This window comes from Bombus vancouverensis, chromosome 5 (genome assembly GCF_051014615.1).
Source record: "Bombus vancouverensis nearcticus chromosome 5, iyBomVanc1_principal, whole genome shotgun sequence".
Classification (NCBI taxonomy): Eukaryota; Metazoa; Arthropoda; class Insecta; order Hymenoptera; family Apidae; genus Bombus; species Bombus vancouverensis.
The window spans coordinates 1,978,373-1,999,375 of NC_134915.1; the positions used below are offsets into that span (position 1 = coordinate 1,978,373).

The 21,003-nt window shown below is 41.6% G+C and overlaps 2 protein-coding genes across 2 annotated transcripts in view; both read right to left on the reverse strand.

The window, feature by feature from the left end:
- The window catches only part of LOC143302674 (CCR4-NOT transcription complex subunit 6), a 460,837-nt gene that overhangs the window by 353,269 nt on the left and 86,565 nt on the right, over positions 1 to 21,003 (reverse strand). The gene's annotated exons all lie outside the window — the stretch shown is intronic.
- Positions 2,381 to 8,757, reverse strand: LOC117156433 (uncharacterized). The gene has a single exon (XM_033333438.2). The coding sequence runs from the start codon at positions 8,298 to 8,300 to the stop codon at positions 6,369 to 6,371; it is 1,932 nt and encodes a 643-aa protein (XP_033189329.2). The 5' UTR covers positions 8,301 to 8,757; the 3' UTR covers positions 2,381 to 6,368.

Genomic DNA, 21,003 nt, shown 5'->3' on the forward strand with positions numbered 1-21,003 from the left:
AGATTTCAGTGAAAACACGCGTGCCGGTCAACGTGTTAAACTCGTATTTCAAATTTTATGTTTTAACTTACACACGTTCAAGCGTTACTTTTCGCTGTAAGAAAATTGTCAAAGCTAATTACGACGATACGTGAAATACGCATTCGGTGAATATCATACGATACCAAAGCCAAGTCGAATTAGTGCGATTCGATGGTTGGTGCAAGTATTCAGTGCCAAGGAAAACACGCTATCGAATAAATATACGTATATTAACACACAAGTACACAGTCACTGTCTAAACCTTTACGAAACAATGTTACATTTGTCTGGTGTCCGAGTGGCCAATGAGATCGGATGCTTCTAAACGATTCTTCTTCTCTTTTCGTCTTCTTCTTCTATAGCGACGATCCAACTACACACCGACATGTATTCACAGCTTCTGGTAATAACAACGTGAAATTCATACTTCCGCAAGCACACTTCGACTACAACGTGTACGACGAATACGTTTCAATGTCGCGCACTAAAACATATCGTTTCTCGTATCACGCGCAGGGTTTTACGGTTTGCCGATTACCGAAACCACGGCAAACAGCTTTTTCTCTAATACAAAAGGAAAATGATATTTTTTAATGAAATTAATGCGACAAGCTAGAGGTTTGAATCTAGCAATTTCAGGAGTAGAAAATCGAGATTATTAAGCGAAATTTTTCAATGGACGTTATTTTACATTTAACCTAAGTATCGTTTTGCTCTCGTTAAACGTAGCACGTAAAGATGGACGTGAAATGGAGTTATTATTGAAAGTGAAAAATTGTAATTATAACTCGAGTTCTCTTTGTTTTCCTCTTACGAAACGTTGACTTCATTTACCAGAGATTACACGTACGTTTATCGTGTATATAATACACTATCCGCTTCGTCGTTCCCTCTATTGGGCACATCGTAGTCGTCAAACGGAATAATTAGCTAACTGCGAGCCTACGGCGTGGATCATCAAACAATACGTTGATCAGATAATGAACTCATTAGAAACGTTAATTCTTAGTCAAAGGCCGTCCCTGAATGCGTTCCCTGCACGATTTGAATTTCTCCGACGTGATTAGCTTTGACCTATATTTCAAAGGGATATTCCTGCCTACAAGTAGAATTCACGTGAAATACAGCGACTTTCAAAGGAGTAATCAAACGGAATGGAAATGCGATGATGAGAAGAGCGGAGCTGATTTGTCAACGGAGAACACGACGATTGGAAAAAATGACGATTCGCGCGAAACCACTCGAAGATAACGTGGACAATGTGGAAAAAAAATTGGAAATATTTACGGGCTGAGTCAGTACAAGCATATTACTCTTATCGGTATTAGTCATCGTTGATTTTAGTCACTTCGCCTCGTTTCGTTTCAGTTAAGACAGCAAAATCAACGTTTATTAAAATAATGTGCATGAGTCAAGTATTTCTGACACTTGCTTTAATATATGTCAGCTAATGCGACACGCGAGAGGTCGTGTAAAAATTGAATGACCCGACACGATAATAGCTTTCGCGATAAGAACTTTCGCGATACTCGGTCACGATAAGACGGAAGAAAAGAGCGTTTCAATTTCTCCGTGGTACACGTACACCTAACGAGCAACGTTTTCAAACAGACGACTGAGACGAAGAGCAGCGACGTGCGTGAGTTTGCCGAGGATACTCGAAAACGAGACAAGGAATGTATAAACAGCATAAAACACGGTTAAAAGTTCGAAGATGAAGTAGATATATTAGAATGTGGGCGAATTATAACAGTTTATCAACCCACGCAATCAACGCCATTACTCGATTGAGATGAGAAAGAGGTCGACAGTATCTAACGAGAACCGTGTTCTACCGGGAAATCCATAAATCCGATTTTACTCGGAATCAAAGAGAAGCGGCGCAATTACGATCAATGAAGACCAAAGGCTCGGGCTCATCGAATGGTAAAAGCAACGAGAATTCCGGAAATGTCTATCGTTTCGTCATCTGCAAACGTGGGAAAAGCGAATACGCGAAAAAGTCTACCATTCTTCTGTGTTCAACCGTGTCTTTTTTTAGCAGATAACATTCGTACGTGTGCACGCGTGTCGCTAACGTTTAGAATTGATGGTTTACTGTCGATGAAACTATGTACGTTGTTATTATCGAACGTGTAAACAAGAAAATAAATGTACGTTTCGATAAACATTCGAATTGACAATTGCACGTTCGCGTGCGAATATGGAAACGAATATGGAAACGTTAAGAGAAAATTGCGAATTATCTGGTGAAATGAATTTTGGCATCTCTGATTTCACATGTTTCTTTTTTTTTAATAAATGACAATAAAAGTCTGATTCGAAGGTGGGTGCTAATAAAATTCTGAGATATGCAAAATTAAATCAAAGACATCTTTTATTGAACTTCTCAAACAATGTAATTTGAGTTAGTGCGGTACAGCACTATAGCGACATTGGTTGACCGGCGTTGATCAGTCTGGACGACGAAGCAGAATCGAGTGTATCATCGTTTCGTTATCACAATACCTTGTATCGTCAAACGGCGATGTTCAAAATAAATACATCCAGAAGGAGAGAGCGGAAAGGATCGAATTTCGAAAGAAGAGAAAGAAAAAAAGGAGCGAATCCACTCGAGTCAACAATCCATGAAACAAAAATGTCGATAATTCTAACGAAAAAAAAAAAAAACAACGCGCGATCCGTGTGAAAATTTTTTCGACGTTCTTCGAATCTCTCTCGCTCTCTCTTTCTTCTTCCAGAGATCAAATAGCGTAAAGCACGATTGGCAAATGATCACAATCAGCAAACACAAAAAGCAAAATAAAACGGGAAAAAAAGCGTTCGTCGAAACTCCGTCACGATCGATAAAAGTAAGGTCGAATGTACGTTTCGCCGATCGTCAATTGCGATTCGTCCGCGATAGAATCTTTACAAAAAAAAAAAAGCTGAACGTCAAATATAAGTTCTTATCTCTCCCGGTCTGAACAGCGGCATCGTTTAACAAAACGAAACAGGCAACTTTTTTCATCTCGATACGTTCGAATCGTTTTTATCAATTTTCGTTTCTCCAGCTGCAGCCTTCGAACGTTTCATATAGTATACGAGACACCAGGTTTGTATACCACGGCTCTGTTCCATAAGCAAAAAGAGACTCGACGATTCGTCGCAAATAAATTAAATTTTCCTCCGTTCATCGTTTGTGAAAACAATAAATGGACAAACTTCGGGGGCGGAGGGGCGAACGGTATCATCGTCGAAGCTGTATCGTACTACGAACTCGTTCCGCAACATGTATCCGGATTGGCGGCGACGGTGATGCGTTCTCGAGCGAAAAACCTTTATTCCGGAAAGGCGGATTGCAAGTGGCATCCGATCGTTTCTCCACGGACGCTGCCAACGAACGATGCACTGCTCGGTAGAAAAGAAAAGAATGCGTGATACATTGAAAAATAAAGGAAGAACGTGGTGGCGAATTTATTGGTGAACACTATACAGGCAGGGTAAGACACGCGTTTGGTTACACAGCAGCGAACGTGATACCGTGCAAACGGCGTTACACTCGAAGAAAAATATCAACGAACGACGATGTTATTAAAGCAGCAACGATTATCTCTTGGCTTGGTATGTGATACGCGGTTGTTGCTGCTTTAACAAGAGTCAACATCAATATTTATCTGTTGCTACTTAGCAATAAAACTTGCTATGCACGATGAGGACCAGAGCAAGAGAGAAATATTGCTAATATAATTCTTCGCGTTTGGATTGCGCGTCTCGTTGGTTGAAGCCCGGACGCGAAGCACGCACGCGCTAAGCCTAATTAGTCGTCGGTGATTTTCGCGGCACGCTCTTTCGTTGCCTTCGAAATTGCCGCATCGTCTCTAATATCCCCTAACAGTCTAATGGTAAATAAAAGGCGGACCGTTTAATACGCGACTTCTCCTATACACATATAGACAACGGTGATAATCTAAGTGAATCGCCTTAACATCTAGGCTTACAGTCTAAACGAAAGAGGATGGTGGGTAATGGATACGTGTGTGTGTGTGTATATGTGTGTATACATGTGTGTATGTTTGTTAAATATGCGACGGGTGTTTTTTTTCTGTCTGATTTCGCGTACGAAACGATGAAAGTTCGCGGACTCGTGCTGGGTCGAGAAACAAGATCGGCGAGCACGGGATGAGAAGCGTTATCGCGACGCCGTTTCACAAAATCACGCGAAGCTCGTGATCGATACAATCGACGCGCAGCTCGCAAACCGTGATCGATCGATTGGCTTCACCGTGCCTCGTCTTACGCCTTACGAAAATTCACGCGATGCCCTTTTTTCTACGATAAAACATTTTAAGGTCACGGCCGATGATAATTGGAGACCACGTTTCGTTTTGCGTCTATTCGATCACGTGGCCCTGTAATAACGTGGAGTCGCGTGAAAAGTAACTGCGACACGAGGACGAGTAACTCTGTTCGATAAATTTTCACGTTAACAAACATTGTACGCTAAAGATACTAAAGGTCTTGGCTGAACCAGAGACCAGCGAACATCTAACCAAGTTCCAATGTTAACCAACTTACTTCCTAGCACTTTCCAAAATAGAATCAAGGTCTGCCTTCCAATCTGTTTGTTTTGTACAGAGTGCAAGCTACAGATCAAAAGGCAAACGCGTAAGCGTCGACCAAACGTCGGACAAACTTGGTAACTTTGAAAGATTACGAGGCAAAATGAAATCGATACACCGAAGTGGAACACGTAGTGAAATTCACGAGATTTTCGAATCTCGCGTGTCAATCGCAAAGGACAGACAATTTTAGCATTTCTCGACGATAGATACAACTAAAATTTAACTAACGTTGCAACAATGTGACCACGAGGAATGCTTTACGCATTTACGACTACGCGAACACGAATCGCGCAAGTAGCACGAAACAACCTCAAACTGTTAGCCATCCTTCCGGCCGCGAATTTCTGTTTATCATGAACTTAGTTGCAGGAACAAAGGATTCGCGGGATATTTGCCAGCCACTGCGCTACTAACCGCAAGAAACGTTTCAGGAATGATCGAAGTATCTCGATAGTAACACGGATCGATGTTATAACGTTCACGCGTAAACGTGACTCTACTTTTCAAGTAGCCAAAGTACGCAACACGATATCGAACGTATTCGAAAGACCAAACAATTTATGGAACGAAGGTTCAAAGCGAGTTTCGCAACGACGACACAGGAAACGATATTCGACAATGAGAAAGCAATTGTTCAAGAGGTAACGAGGATCGGAGAAAACTGTCGGGCATCGCGTGATTAAAAGAGGAAAAACGGGGAACTCGAACTTTCTTGGCGACCAGCGGCCGATTCATCGTTCCGTTTAATTACTACGTTACGATTTAAACAGTCACAACTCTAGTTGTTCCGGTGACGGTGGTTGGCAGCGAGGAGAAGCGTTATCTCGTTGCAAACGTTGACAACGGTTGAGATCGTACGACGCGAAAGAGGAGACGGTGGAAAGAAAGCGAAAGAAGTTGAAAGAAAGGAAGAACGAGGAGAAAGAGAGAGAGAGAGAGAGAGAAAAAGAGGCGATTACAGGGAATCTTTCTCTCGTGCGATCAGCTTTAGGCTGGTAGTCGACACACCTGCCTTATCGTTGAGTCGATTCGCTTGACGACACGAGCCAACCACCGTTTATTAGTAGCATGTTGTCATCGATAAGCAGACCGCGTGTATTCCCGACATCAAGGTACGATCCTTTAGACCTACTCTCGTGCGTGCTTCACGAGTGCACGCACATCACGTATACTACGTGTATACAACGTACACCGTTAGGAAGAAGAATCGTTCGACACGTAGCTTTGCTCGTTACCGTCAGTTACACTTGTTCGTCGTTTCACCCAGGACTGCTGGCAACGAGGGCGTCATCGCGGGAACAAAACCGAGGAAGGGAAGAGATGGAAGTAGGATATAATTACAGCGACGCGCGTTACTTCGGACGAAAGGAGCGAAGGTTTTTCGCAGAAACGGATAGCTACCGTTCGAAACTCGAGCAGTTTTCGTCTCACGCGGTCGCGCACGCGTCTACGCAAGTCCGTTCGGCTTTGTTCCCTATCGACGAACTAATTGAATCTACAGGGCCACCTCTCTTTCGCTCGCACTCACGCGTCTTCCTTTCTCTCCTTCTCTCTCGCTCGCACAGTCGACGTGTTCACGCTCCCTGCTACTCTGCTTCTTCTTTTAGCCTCGCGTGTACGCACGCACGCGAATCGAAGAAGAAGGAACGTTCGCAAACACGGACAGACGCGAAAATGTTCTCTCTTTGCACCGTAACGAGTCGGACCAGCAGACACATCGAAAGAGAATCTCGGATCCCGTGTTCATTCCTCCGCTTGCAGCAACGTGCGGAAATCCTGTTGCAGCTTTGACTCGTGGTAGCTCCAAATATCGCTGAAATCTTCCTCGTCCTCGTCCACCTCCTCCGCGAAGATACATTTCTTCTGTTCCGATATCGGCGCGTTCGGCGACAGCGAGTAAAACTTTATCTCCAAATCTCTGTGGCCGTTCGGCGACGTGATGATCTCCGTCGAGACCTCCAGCTCTTTCGGCGACTGTACGGTACCGTTCACGTCCATACCGGATGGTCCAACGTTACTCACAGGAATACCGATAGAGTCGCCGCGCCACAGCGTTCGACGTTTCCCGCTCTCCGCCTGTCCCCTGTCACCGATCACGCCGAAGTCTTTGCTAGGCGTGCTGATCTCCTCGCTGAAATAACTGGTCGGATCGCTCCAGCTGCGCCTCAGTACGACACCGGTGCTACCGGTGCCGTCTTTCTCTTGATGGGCTCGAGGAACGTTATCGCCGTTGAAAAGCCTCTCGATACTCTGCTCCGGACAATTGAGGCTCGGCCGGGACAAGAATAGCGGCATCTGCGAGAAGTGGCCGGGACAGAAGTCGGTCGACGGTGACGGGGTCAAGAAGGGCGAGTAACAGTTCTGTTCCACGTCCCATATGAGAGCCGCGGGATCGCAGTACCGGCACTGGCACGGCCCTAATTCGTCGTTGATGCCGTCCTCGCAGCCTGTCGTCGCCGTCGGCTCGTTGTATTCGTGCAGATAGCGCAGAACGTTGTTGCCGTTGACGGCGTGATTATGGTAATGGTGATGGCCGTTATGTCTGTAACCCTTTGGCGGAATGGTGCGCATTTGCGCCGGCACAACGATGTTTCTGTTGTCGTCCAACACTTTCACCTCCACGTGCCGGTGCGGATACCTTTGCCTCGCGTCGGCTATCTCTTGCACCGACATGCTGCCCGTTGTCCTTTCCCTCGCTATGGGTGGCCTTCTATGGTTTCTAAGGTGAGGCGCGGCTTCGTAACGTTGCTCGTAACAAGCCGGCACGTACGATTTTAAAGAACCCGCGCTCGGTTGTTCGTTGGCCACGCTCGAATTTGACTGTTGCTGTTGCTCGTCGTGTTTCGCTTCAACGGAGGCCACCGTGTTGTTCGGCGGTTTTCTGTCCTTCTTCCTGCGCTTTCGCGGCTTGATGATTCGTGGTAAGCTGTTCTCGGAATTGTTCGACCCTGAACTCTCGTCGCTCGCGATACTCAATGAATCGATATTCGCTATGTTGTTTCCCGTGTTCGTCGTTTCCTTGGTCGTCGCGCAGTCCGACGATTTCGCGTTCGTTTGCTGTTTCTTGCCGAGGTCTATCGGCCTCTGGGGCCGCGACGGTGGACACCTCACCGAGTTGTTCATCGTACAGTTCGATGTCACGGTAGCTACGTTATTGTGAACGTAACTATTCACTGCGCCCGTATTGCTGCACACCGCATTAGCAATGCCATTAGCGTTCCCGCTGTTATGTATCTTGCCGCGATTGTGAAACCGATTGGCCAGGATTAGCGGCGCTCCCTGCGTGTGAATGGCCAATCTAGAAAGTGGATTCTTGTGTAGGTGAACCGATACTTGCTGATCGCAAGCCTGCTGTTGCTGCTGTGGCGGCGGTGATTGTTGCTGTTGCTGCTGACCGAGCGACGGTGACGATCTCTGCGTGCATCTGCGAGGGCTGCACGTCATGGATATCAACGGAGCGCCCGTCCAACCGCCAGGTCCGTACTGCACCTGACATTGTTCCGTTCCGCTCGGGAAGTTCACAGTTCCGTAACAGCCTCGCGTTTTCCCGCGAATCACAGCTTCCTGTTTCCTACCGACGATTGGCTTGTGCGATCCTGGTCTGATGCTCGACGATATCAAACAACTACCGATGTAACGCTCCACCTCCACGCCGCCCTGGGAGGCCGGGCTCATCTTACAAAACCCGCAACCGATACCACTTATATAGCAACGACACCGTTATATTCTCCCGATTATCAGAAAATGCCGCACCTCACGGTATTCCAATCGTTGACAAGTACGTTACACCAACACGTTACTCCATTGACCCAAATTCAGGTACAACGTTTCCGATGCTTCAACGGTATCACCGGTTTAGCCCATTGTCATCCTGAGCCTCTTTCGAGTCGATACCACAAACAGAACTGTAACACTGTTAACGATCGATCCAAGCTGAACAAGCGTAAACAGCGTCGTTTCGTCAGACACGTAGCGTGGAACGATCACGTTCCAGACAACGGAAACGACCGATTAAATACGGCAACGGCGACAGTTAAGTGGATCGAAATACAGCGCTCGGTCTGACAACCATACGGGACCGCGGCTGCAACGACACTGAAGCTCGCTCCACCGAACGCGCTTACGCCGTCTTTCGCATCGCTCTGCGACGTGGAGATGCCCCACCATGCTACCCACTGCCCCCTCCACCGTCGTTGTTCCCCACCACCAGAACCACGCTCACCGCCGACAGACGTGCCCCCACCACTCTTCCCATCCCCCTTTTCTTTACGATGTACCTCTCCACACCGTTCAACGAAACTTTACCATGCTCCTATACCGCTTATATACACATAACATTGTTCCTTCCGGTGGACGAGCCTGTCACAATTTAGCAAGGTATCGGAGAAAGCTGGGCAAAGAAGGTAAGTTGCGTGGTGGTTGACGTTAGCCGGTAGAAACTTTCCGACGACATCGACCGGTGAAGACGAATTTCAGACGGCCGATGCTCGTGGCTGATACGCGCTTCTTTATGGCAGATAATCCGAGAACGCCACAGCGGTATGTATTGTGTCTCGTTGAGGTAACTTAACGAAGATCACGGGGAAAGTAGAAGCTCAGCAGCCTCTTTTGTATCAGCGTGTTGCCGTCACTTTTTCTTCTACTTTCAGCAAAATTTATATCGCTATCTTATTCGGCAGTCGTAAAAGATTGCGCGTTTCAGAGTGCAGTGAACCACGCAGTTACCAAACAGCGCATTAGACTGAGCTGATCCGATAAAGAATTTTAGAGGACGTAAACAGTACCGTGGAACGTGGGATTTTTATTTTATGGATTAGATGTTGCAGCGCTCTCTCGGATGTATTGTAACGGTATATAAGCAGGTCTCTTACAACGTTTTCTTAAAAGACGTAACTTCCAAAATCTCGTGTATCTTAGGAAATAGTTCTACGGCGTAGAAACGGTGTAGAAAATGCAAACGCTAATGTGAGGCCACACTTGTAACTCTTTGTAAGGATTGCTTTGGGGTTTTAATAAATCAAAAATATCAAAACGTTGTTGCATCTGACATATAACATTCTTTAAACCTCAGGGAGTATTTCTTCACACAAAATTAACACGAAAATTTAGTAAATTGGAATTGGAATTCAGGGAAGTTCAAAAGTACAAGCTACGGGCATAGCCATACGCAGATCGCGATCGAGCGAAGCAACAAAAAAGAAGGCGAAGTTTTAATTTGAAACGATTTGTCAGGGTCCATTGGAAGCTAAAGCGGAGAAAGGCGGAGCGTACAAGATATATATAACGTCGAAGCAAGATGTGAAAAGGAGGGAAGGAAAATCCTGCGAGGACACGAGTTATGTCTTAACTGGCGTAAGTCTGGAAGACCGTCATCCGTGAAGTAGATGGCACGGCGACGAGACTAGAAAGAGTAAAGGAATAGAAAACGGGGGGAAGGGTCGGTCGGTAGAAAGAGAAGAAGAGGAGGGAAGCCTGATATCTTAGATCAGGTTACGGCACCCTCGCATCTAGGCCACCAAGCCTTTAAAAGTGGGTCACAAGTCATCAATCGCCTGCGGCACGCTACCTTGCTCAGTTGAACCCTCGCATACAACCCACCTACTCTTCTCTGGAACGTCTCATCTGGAGCGAAGTAACGCGACACGTTCGGTCCCTCCTTTCGTTCATGCTGGCGTTCGCGTTATCGTGTGTGCGAACCCCGTGTACTTGTTCACCAACGGCAGAAAGCGCGATCACCAGATTCCACGTCAGCGAACAAGAGACACGGCGACGAAATTAACACGTTACCAAGCAACGGCCGCCACCACGCGTTTTCTCGGCTACATTTTCGAGAGGCTCTTACCTAGTAAAGTATACTTAGATTGATACACACCGCAGCTCAAAACTACCCGACACTTGCTTCTTTTTCATGAGTTACGTTTTAATTAGAGAATTATCGATAAGTGAGACTGCACTGATTTTTACGATCGTCGTGGCTACGTCTGATGTATCGCGACCCGATTACAGTGATTTTTAACAGCCAGTACGCGATAACGAAACTAGTATTCGTAATTGCCTTTTATTCGGCAAGTACTTTGGCCTAGGATTCTTTCGTTTCTGAATTCTAAGTCGGATCAAGAGGAATCATTCTAATTAATGGAGAAACTACCGATGTTAATTTACGTAATGATAGCTTACTGGTAAACGTATGTAGTAGCTTGCACGATAAGTAGCAAGATCAGATTTTATTGCTGTTTTTATGTAGCTAATTTATATTCGTAGTTTAGTATTTCCATAAGAAAATCCGCTCTAAGTACTGTTCCTGGTTATTAATTCTGCCATGGATGTTTCATATGTCGTGACCTGATTAAAGCGATCTTCAAAAGTCGATATGCAATAACGAAACTGTATTTGCAATTATGTCTTATTTGTATTCTACCTTTAGATTTTTCAATTTCTCGGATATAAGTCTCTTTAAAGCGAATCGATGGAAGAACTTTCGATGTTACTGTAAGCAGTAATACTTAATTAAAAAGTGTATCTAATAGCGCATATGACAAATGGTAACATTACATTTTATTGCTCTTTTTATACAGGTAATTTAGATTTGTATATTAGTAATTCCATAAAAAAACGTTGTAAGTACAGTTCTTCGTTAATAATTCTGCCATTAATTTCTACACATCAGATAAGATTCACATATTGTTACGATAAATCTACCAAAGCTTTCACATACTTACGAGAAGTACCGAATGCATTTAATATTTTACCGATTCCGTTGTTTATTTCTATTTTCGTTTTATATTTTTCGTTATAAAAAAATAGTTTCGCTTTCCTAGTAAATATTTCACTCTGGCAATTGAGAAATTGCAATTCGAATTCAATAATTAGCTAATAATAATTAGATAAGAGTAGTGGGTATCGAGATAAGAATCAGTGGTGGAAATGCAAATAAGTTTACGACTTGTCAGCAGATCTAATGAATAATAAATTATGATAATTAAATCGAAGAATGGGGAACGAGAGAAAGTTGGAAGATAATAGTTACTTGTTGGATTCTTCGGTCAACTTCAATCGACGCGACTCCCACCGGTGTATCCGAGAAATTTGTAATTCATAAGAAATCAATACGAAACTAACTATCATCTTCTAATTTCCTTTGGGACCCAAGTAAACTTTGTTGCTCTCCGGCGAATTCACTTTGCATATCGTTCGATAAACGACATCGTATATGCCAACAAATTTATGTCTTATTCATTAGCCCCGATCGATATAATCAGCATGGATGAAATTCAACGTCACATAACGTACGATTTGCACCAAGTCCGACAATTTTTAGATGGAAATCTGGTGTTTGCAACGCGGCAGAAACGTTTGCTCCTGTTATCACGCGTGTTTGCACGTGCTGCGGATTAACACACAATGCAATCGTCTGCCACGCCTTCGATGATCGTCAATGTCTTTCAGATGCGTATGTATATATGTGCCTGACCGTCATCGTAATTCATCTTTACGTATGACAGTATACAGGGTGTTACATCTAATGTCTCACGAAGGATCGAAACTATGAAAAACGTGTTCGTATAAATACAAGGATTATTTATACAACTTTATTATACGATATAAATAATTTTTCTGTAAGTGGACGAGATATCAGAGCGAAGCTGATTATTTTTTAAACAACAAAACCTCTGTACTTCTTATTCAACGTTTACCAAGACGAACACAGCGGGAATTTTGTCACTGGAATTTATCGCGTCGTAGATTTTCCCGAATTTTGCTATGGAACGCTTTATGTCTGTCAAAATGTGCAGGGAATTCGACTGAAATAAACGGACGCGTGGCCTTAAGACTAATGAAACGCGATACATTTTCTATGAGCGTAGTTGACGCGCGAACTTGTAAGGAAAGCTTTCTCGGTTCGTCGTAAATGTACTTCCTGCTATGAAATTTATCATAATTTTATAAGCCACGCGAGCCGAGAAACTCACGGACGTCTTGGCACACTTTCCTAACGGGTATTCCGTGTAAGAAACTAATCATGCCTGACATTATCGGCCTGGGCTGAAGCGTATATACGCGCTCGAAACAGCGATACGTGGCGTTTTTGTGAAAGAGAAATGACGCATATTAAAGAGAGCAGAGAAAAGTAGACGAAGTGCTACGTGAAAGTGCGCCGCGTGACCGTTGTGAAAATCTCGGTCGATACGTACGCCTGAACGGGTGATTTTACGGTGAAAGCGATACATTGAAATATTCACCAATACCACGCAATGGCGAAACGCTTTCGTTTCTCACTTGAAATTTACCGCCGATCAAACCTTCCTTAGTTGCCCCATATTTTACGGCACGTGGAAAAGTGGTTTTGCTAACGTTTCAAAGATAACGTTGCTTGTTGCAAAACAAATAAATTCCATGAATCAACAAACATATATTGAATCTTTCTATAACAGGCAGACTAGATTTCTCTATAAAATCCTCAGCACGATTTTCAAGTATTCGTTCAATTCTTTGGCGCGTACAATGACTTTCGAGTGTAAAATTTAGATAATTCGTTGTCGTTAAATGATTGTACCAAGAAAGTAAGTGATAAAGAGCACGCGAAATGTAAAATTTCAATTATCGTAAAATCGACAGGAGAATTCATTCGGGAACTGACGTTGGAAATAAACAAAGGTGTTTTGCAAAGAAATACTCTAAGAGCAATATGAAAACCAATATTGGAATCGTAATTAAAACAGAAATTTTCGTTGCTTAACGTTGCTTGCAGAGTTACTCAAAGTGTTGGTTCATAGTCATTGTAATAAAAATTATTAATAACACTTTTACGAAGTCGCTATTTTCAACCTTATATTTTTAAAAAAAGTTGAACAAAAGGTCGGGTTTTCTTTTTTTTTTTGCAGATTCGTGTAGAAGTTTACAAGATAAGCCAGTCTCGGTACTTTTCTTTGTCGCTGTGTATAGTAAAAGTGAACACAACGCGGTCATCAAACGTGCATTTCAATTTCAATTTCAATGTACAGTGATAAATGTGTACGTGAAACACGATTGCAATCAATAATTCTACATAAGTACATGCAATCTTAGAAACCGATTAGCGAACAATAATAATTTGAATATCGCATAATTAATCGTTAGTTCATATTTATAGCTGCGGGTGTTAAGGCGTTTCGCGATTAAGATCGTGAGAGACGTCAAGAAGCTCGAAGATGGCATTCTTTTCACGAAATACAACGTTTAAGAGCTTATGTAAGCCGGCATTAATGATTACGCAACCTCGAAGAATCCTGTAATCGAACGATACGCGTTTCTAGAAATTCTAACATTTCGTATGTTCTCCGACTAATGGCGGTGGATGCAGCACTTTGAAAAAGCTACAGAGAAATTACCAACACCATCTTGCCAGACGTCGTCCTCTAAAACTACGAATATCAATTAGTTTCACTTCTCGTTTGTGCGTTTCACTGAAATATCAAACATCCAATTGTTTGCTGAAATCTATACAAATATATGCGTTTCCTGGAGAAAGTAAAAAAAAAAAGTCTGATAATACGACACGAGTGCGCGTGTGTCGACGAGTTTTATTTGTACGAACATTCGATGCAACGTGATTCGATTCTTTTGTTATTTTGAAAAGCACGCAATTAGCGTTTCATGACGCATTTGAGAAATGCAGGTGAAGCAACGCAGTTGTTTTGCGCAAATCGCTGTTTATTCATGTAAACAATTAGCAAGGTAAACATTGTTAATGTGTAACACGGTTAGCGTTGACGCAAGATACTTTATGATATTTCAAATATTTTATTTACATATGTGGAACAATAACAAGCAATCGATGCAGTTTTATTGCATCGTTGGAAATCTCATATTTTAACGAAATGTCGGTTATTGGTCAGTTTATAAAGATATTTTGCAACGTTACGCCGATGCTATTAACAATGTTCCAATCTCTGAATAAAATATGTAACAGCAGTTCGACACGATCGAAGCTCGGAACACGCAGTCGAAAATGCAGAAAATCTGATAAAAACGCAACAATTCTGCATTTTGGATTCGCCTGCGTACAATAGCACTGAGAATCCCATTGAATATTTATGGAGATTATTAGAAAAGATGAACGCGCGATTCATACGTTTCTCTGTCGCCATCAATTACGGAATTACGTGGTACGATTCAAGACCAAAGGTATCAAATATTTCTGGATTAGTGTCGAAATCTAATAGTAAGTATTCGAACAATACGATAAATTAGTTCGGAATGTGTGAAAAATTAAAAGTAACATGATTTATCAAAGCATTGGAAGAACGAACGCACGGCGGTATATTTTTGCGGACATGTGAAATATTTTATTTGTCGTCCACAACTGTCTCTGTCATAAGTGTTCCGTGGTATATGTTCGTCCTTTATTTACCAGCGAGATCACGGAAATATGCGATTGTAAGAAAAATTTATTCGCTATGATTTTTACACGCTAATCTTTTCGCCTATGATATAGTTCGTTGCTATATATCAAGCAGAGTGCAGGATTAAAACTGGTCGAACCACTCGGCGAACTTGTGATTTTATTTTCGAGCATTTGCGTTAACTGACTTGCGTTAACGAGCGATTTATAGCGCTCGGATAATTATAAAAATAATTCATCGGTTTTGCTTGTAAAATGGGCGGTCGCGCATTGCAGATGCTTTCTCTTTTTCTTTCTTTTTTTTTTTTCTTTTTTCGTTGACCGTTAATAGGACGGCCGGGTGTTTTCTAGACAGCGAAGGAAAAAAGGGAGGGACGAAGATGCGTGGAAAAAGTGAGAGAAAAGACAAATAGGGGAAACAGCGAGCGTACCGGGGAAAGAAAGCTGGGCAAGTTAGTACATCGATTACGAGAAGTGTCGACCACATGCCTCGGTTCCGCACCAAAAACAACACAGACCCTCTACCTTTTGTACAGCCGAAAACAACCACCGTGGGATACGTTTGCGCACACTTTCTCAGATCTGTCTCCACGGGACCGGCCAAAAGGTTCGTCCTTTTTCTACCCTCTCGCTCGCTCCCTTCCAAGTTCGAGGGGCACTCGATTATTACACCGAAACGGCTATAACTTTTCCTAGAAGGCATCCATTATCGTGATTGTTCGCGGGTTTACGGCCGACGCGACGGTGTAGAATCGCAGCAAACTATGTACACTATCGGTCAAAAGTATCGGGACGCCTGTTCAACTTGTTTTCCACGAGTTGTATTTCGATTACGAAACTACGGATAAATCGAAATTCAATGATTTTATATTTGACAATCGCCATAGTAACTACAGTAATACAGTGACGCACGTGAAAATAAATGAAATACGCGATGTTTAAATAGTATTTGTTATGATAATTGGTAGGTGAAACTAACTTCTCTCTAGGCTACAGTTTTTTAATTACGTTCACGAAAATATGAATTTGCGCGTAAATATCTCTAATTACGTGTAACAAAGTTTCGTAAGTTTTTCTGAATATAATGAATAGTGAAATCGCACTAATTAAAACGAGCCTAAAGTCCGAACGCAAATTTAATTGGAATTTTTATTAGTTACATAAAAATAAATTCATATTGCCCTGATGTTGCCGTGCTTTATTTATTTATAACTTTGTATATATATATGTCGGGTTAACATTAGAATTTAGGGCGCGTAACGATTCTTCGTTTGAATTAACCATCGTTTTACGAAGTACAATGAATATTGAGCTTAACGAACAATAAGTTTGACGAATAATACGATTAACGAATAATAAGTTTAACGAATAATAAGATTAACGAATAATATGTTTTACGAATAATAAGTGTAACGAATAATAAGTTTAACGAACGCTATTAACAATGTTCTTGGGTTCAAACGAATCCACGGTCAACGGGATAACTCTTTGCTATGCGTAGAATAATTTTAGGCACAAAATACGATTGTTGAGATGCTCGGTATAAACTGCTCGATGTGTCACTCTCCAAGGCGATCGCACGAATAATAAATCGATGGAAATTTTCCTCGCTGTACGATTCCATTTGTTTGTTATATACTCGTTGGAAGCATAGAGAAAGTTCCAATCGCCGTTGCTAAGCAGTTTCTGCCTGGAGTTTGATTATTAATACAACGTGTGTCCCATTATATCGACACCTTCGAGGTACAATCCCATGTGGCTAGGCTCGTTCTTGAGGCCGTATGCCGCCACAACCACATTTCTAGGGAGAACCATACAACCACTCCACACCTCCGTCAGGCAAAACGTCCATCCCGTGACCGTGGCTACGTTCGGCGACCAGTTGTCACCTCGAGCCCAATCTCGCTATCACAAATCTCGAACGATTACAATCAGATCGAATGACAACAATTGCTTAATTACAGCTATGATAAAATCTAGGCTAAAGCATTAGAGGACTTTCCCAAAATTGCAAAGGGAAGGCTCCGGTTTTCCTTTCATCTCCGACATATATATGCACGGTATGATCAAACGTATCCGGATATTTGCTCGTTTCTGACAAGATCTATTTTAATTACAAAACTAGGGATAAGTCGAAATTAAACGATTTATTTCTATGTAATCAGCGTTGAAAGCTTATTTTATTATATTTGTGTATTTTAATGTTAGCAAACGGAATTCTATCTTATAAGGGATTTAATATACGTATACATCGAAATGAACATTAGCGAAATTAAAATTAATATTAGCATGACAGGTACCACCATGGTGACAAATATCTAGCACAAAGTTACGAACATTCGTATGTAAGTGGGAATTTCAAGCCTTCTTTTCATCACAACTGTGTAATAAAACATTGCCATGTGGTTCAACTGGTTTTCGGGCGCCAGCTCAAAAATGTTTGTAATTGTCTCATATAGAATTATTTTATACCACGTTCCTTAACTAGTGAATCAGAGTCAGATCAGCGAGAGTTTTCTATTCTGATGGAAAGACCGGATGTTAGTAAGAACAATGATATTTAAATAATACACGCACGTAACAATACACATAATATATGTCGGATTAGGGTTGGAATTTTGGGCGTTCCATGAACCTTCGCTCAAATTTACCATCGCGGATATTTATTGGTACAAATGTGGGCACTACAAGAGGCTATAAGTAATAGCGGCGATCGGATGGTCCAGATGTTGATGACAACGAATTCAGGTTCGATAAGGAATCTACGGTCCACGGGATGACGAATGCGATGTGATACACGTATAACTCCACGTACAAGTAAAACTTATCTGCATGAACTCTACCAAACTCCAAGTGGAACTGCCCTTATATATTCCTCTCCCCACCTCTCGGGTCAATCCTTGTTTTTAAGAAAAGCCACATAATCATTCCATCCCTCTGTCAGGTACACGACCCTTCCGTGACCGTGGCTACGTTCAATGACCCGCTATGCCACTTCGAGCCCAAGCCCATCGTCATAAAATCGGATTAGAACATTAAAATTATTTCTTATTTTTATTACCTAAGTGTAGCTGTAGTAAAAGTCTGGACTAGGGTATTGGGGCTGTTCCCAACATTCCAAAAGGGAAGTCCCGATGTCCTTTCATCTCAGACATATATATACAGTAAAATATATTATATATCGTTATATTTTTTAATGGTATTGTAGATGGTACTTTGTAAGCTGGCTACATAAGTGGCCAATTATGGAATAGCGCTATTTTTAAAGATCCGACAAATGGACATTCATCAAACAGTTATAGGCTACCTTGAGTGTTTCTTTTGGCAAAGATATGTTTCACAATTTTGCAGTGTAGAAATACGAATCAAGTGCCTAATCTGAACACGTAACGAATCTACTGGAACAGAGCTTGACACGTGGACATGTGATTATTCCAGATAGCTATTTTTTCGTTTAAATTCTTAAAAATGTGATTTCATAACCAAATTGTCTCGAATAATAAAAAAATGGAACTATTTTTTTCATATTTGTTTTCCATGAATATGTCGTATCTGATGTCAGCGTTCTATATTTGGATGTCCATTAAGTACAATGATTTTAAGGTTTTCTTTAAATGTTAATTCAATTCAATTATTGAAAATGCTTCAGCACGTTGGAAATATAAGACAGCTGTTAAAGTGAGCGTAAATATAAATCGAATATCCACAGAACTCTTTTACATGTTGCAACCAATTTTACGAGAATGACATTCGAAAAACAAAATGGTATTCCATTTCACATTCAACTGCTTCTAATTATATTTTCCTCGTTGTATCTCTGTATACTTTGATAGCACTGGTATACTGTTGGATTACAGGTAAATCAAAGTGTCGGAATACTTATGAACGATATTGTACCTTGTGAAGGGAGAGAAATGGAGACAGAGGGAGGGAGAAACATCGTATAAGCGACTAGGTTGAATGAATTTTGGTTTTCATCGCGTTAGAAAGCTCTGACCGAATTGAAGTACATGTGCTATCGGGAGAAAGTCGGCCAATCGGCAGGTGTACATCAAAGGTTAGAAGATCAATGAAAATGAAAAACATTTTTGAGCGGCAAAGAGGACACGAATTCGCGTCACGGTAAGATCGTTTGTGTTTGCCTACGAATCGACAATTTCGAGATTCGTGTCGACGCATCGCAACGTTTTTCAAGCTCGCCGCTTCCACCGTACAAATAAAATCCGAATAGCGAAACGAATTCCGATCTACTAAATATTTCGAATACGTTCGATGTTTCAATTGCTTTAATTGGAAGAAATAGTGCACAACGTATGAAGCTCGTGATTTGACTCGCCCGTTGCGTCTATTCTATCGGCAAAATAAAAGGCCGTGTCCATCAAACCATAGAGCATTGGCAGGACAAGTTGAAATAAATACGATCGCTGCCAGTTTTGTATCACTATCGACTGAAACAAACTTGCCATAAAATAATGGCGAATTTCTTTGGATAATTTCCGCTGTCCTTTGTTATTAATCGAATCTAAAAAATTTTTAATTACTAACATATGAACATTGTACATGCATATATATTACGTACATATTCGTTCGATCGAAAATCACGAAATTTACATTCGCAAACGTTAGAAAATACACTGTAATGAAACAAATTCGCTAAAGGTAAATAGAAAACAGATAAAAATGTGAAAAATAAAAGTCTATCATTTTGCATACCTATTAATGGCAAGGAAAGTTGTTTGTACAAATTGCATGTATAATAATCGTACAACGTTATAAAGTAAACGCACATAGCAAACTATTAATATTCTCATACTTTTCTTAAATTGTTACGAATAGCGTTGCATCGCAAACACATTCTACGGAAAGCAATTTCCAAATTTCAGAAGATTAAACACGTTAGTTATTGAAATATTCCAAACATAAGAAACATTCTGATTTTGCTAGTATTCTACTCAAACATTACCTATAAATAAATGGCAAAGGAAAATCGTAAGGACGATGCTTTTGATAAAGAAGCCCTTTTCCTTCAAACCATTTATTTTCAATTCCAATTCATTTAGATCCCCATAATCGTACAGGCATTGAGCACCATACACTCGTGTTTTCGTGTTTTAGTCAGTTGATCAAGTATTACAAAGCAGTTTACTGCAAACGTCACGTTTCAGAGAGACATAAAATCGATGGACGCCAATCTAGTCCCGTTCCATTTTTGTCCTTTTGGGCGTTCCTCTCTTTCCAACGATTCTCCTATTACTGTAACTACCCTCTTTCGAGGGAAAACTTCGTTTCCCCGGGGTATTAGCCGACTGATTGGCGAAGACTCCAAGTTCACGCCCAACCACTAACGAACGAACGTACAGTAAAACTGGTCAAAGTGTAATACTGTCGTATATATGGTCGCGATGGGATTCTAAACATTATTTTCAGGAAATAAGTGCTGCAGCGTACCGGCAGATTCGTTTTAAATTTGTCTGTTTAATAGAGTGCGGAAATCTGTATCGGATTGTGCAATAAGTAGACCGTGAATTGTTACGCGTTCAGAGGAGATTTGAAGATGTGGAAATGCGAGGAAAATATGAATTTGCATAAAGAACCACAGTCTAGTAACGAGTTTATGCATCTTTCTATGTTTTTCTTATATTTTGAGAATGAGAAATGAAAAGACAATGTAATAACGATGATGAAGCTGCTACGAATTTATGAATTTATTAATTCTGTAGTCGGCGCAGTCATTAAAAATAATCAAGAGAATATCAAAGTAGGACAGTCTACATTATTAATTGCGAGAATGATACTCGATGCACCATACGTGACGAATTGAGCAGCTACGATATAAAGAATGCTCTACATGTCCCATCAATCGAACAGACGTTGAAAACCATCGATCTGAGATACTGGAATGGAATCAACGAATAGGATTTACCAAAATCCTCTGATGGAAGACTGCATGATGCCAATATTAAGAAGATTATGTAAATTATATCCAACTATCCAACT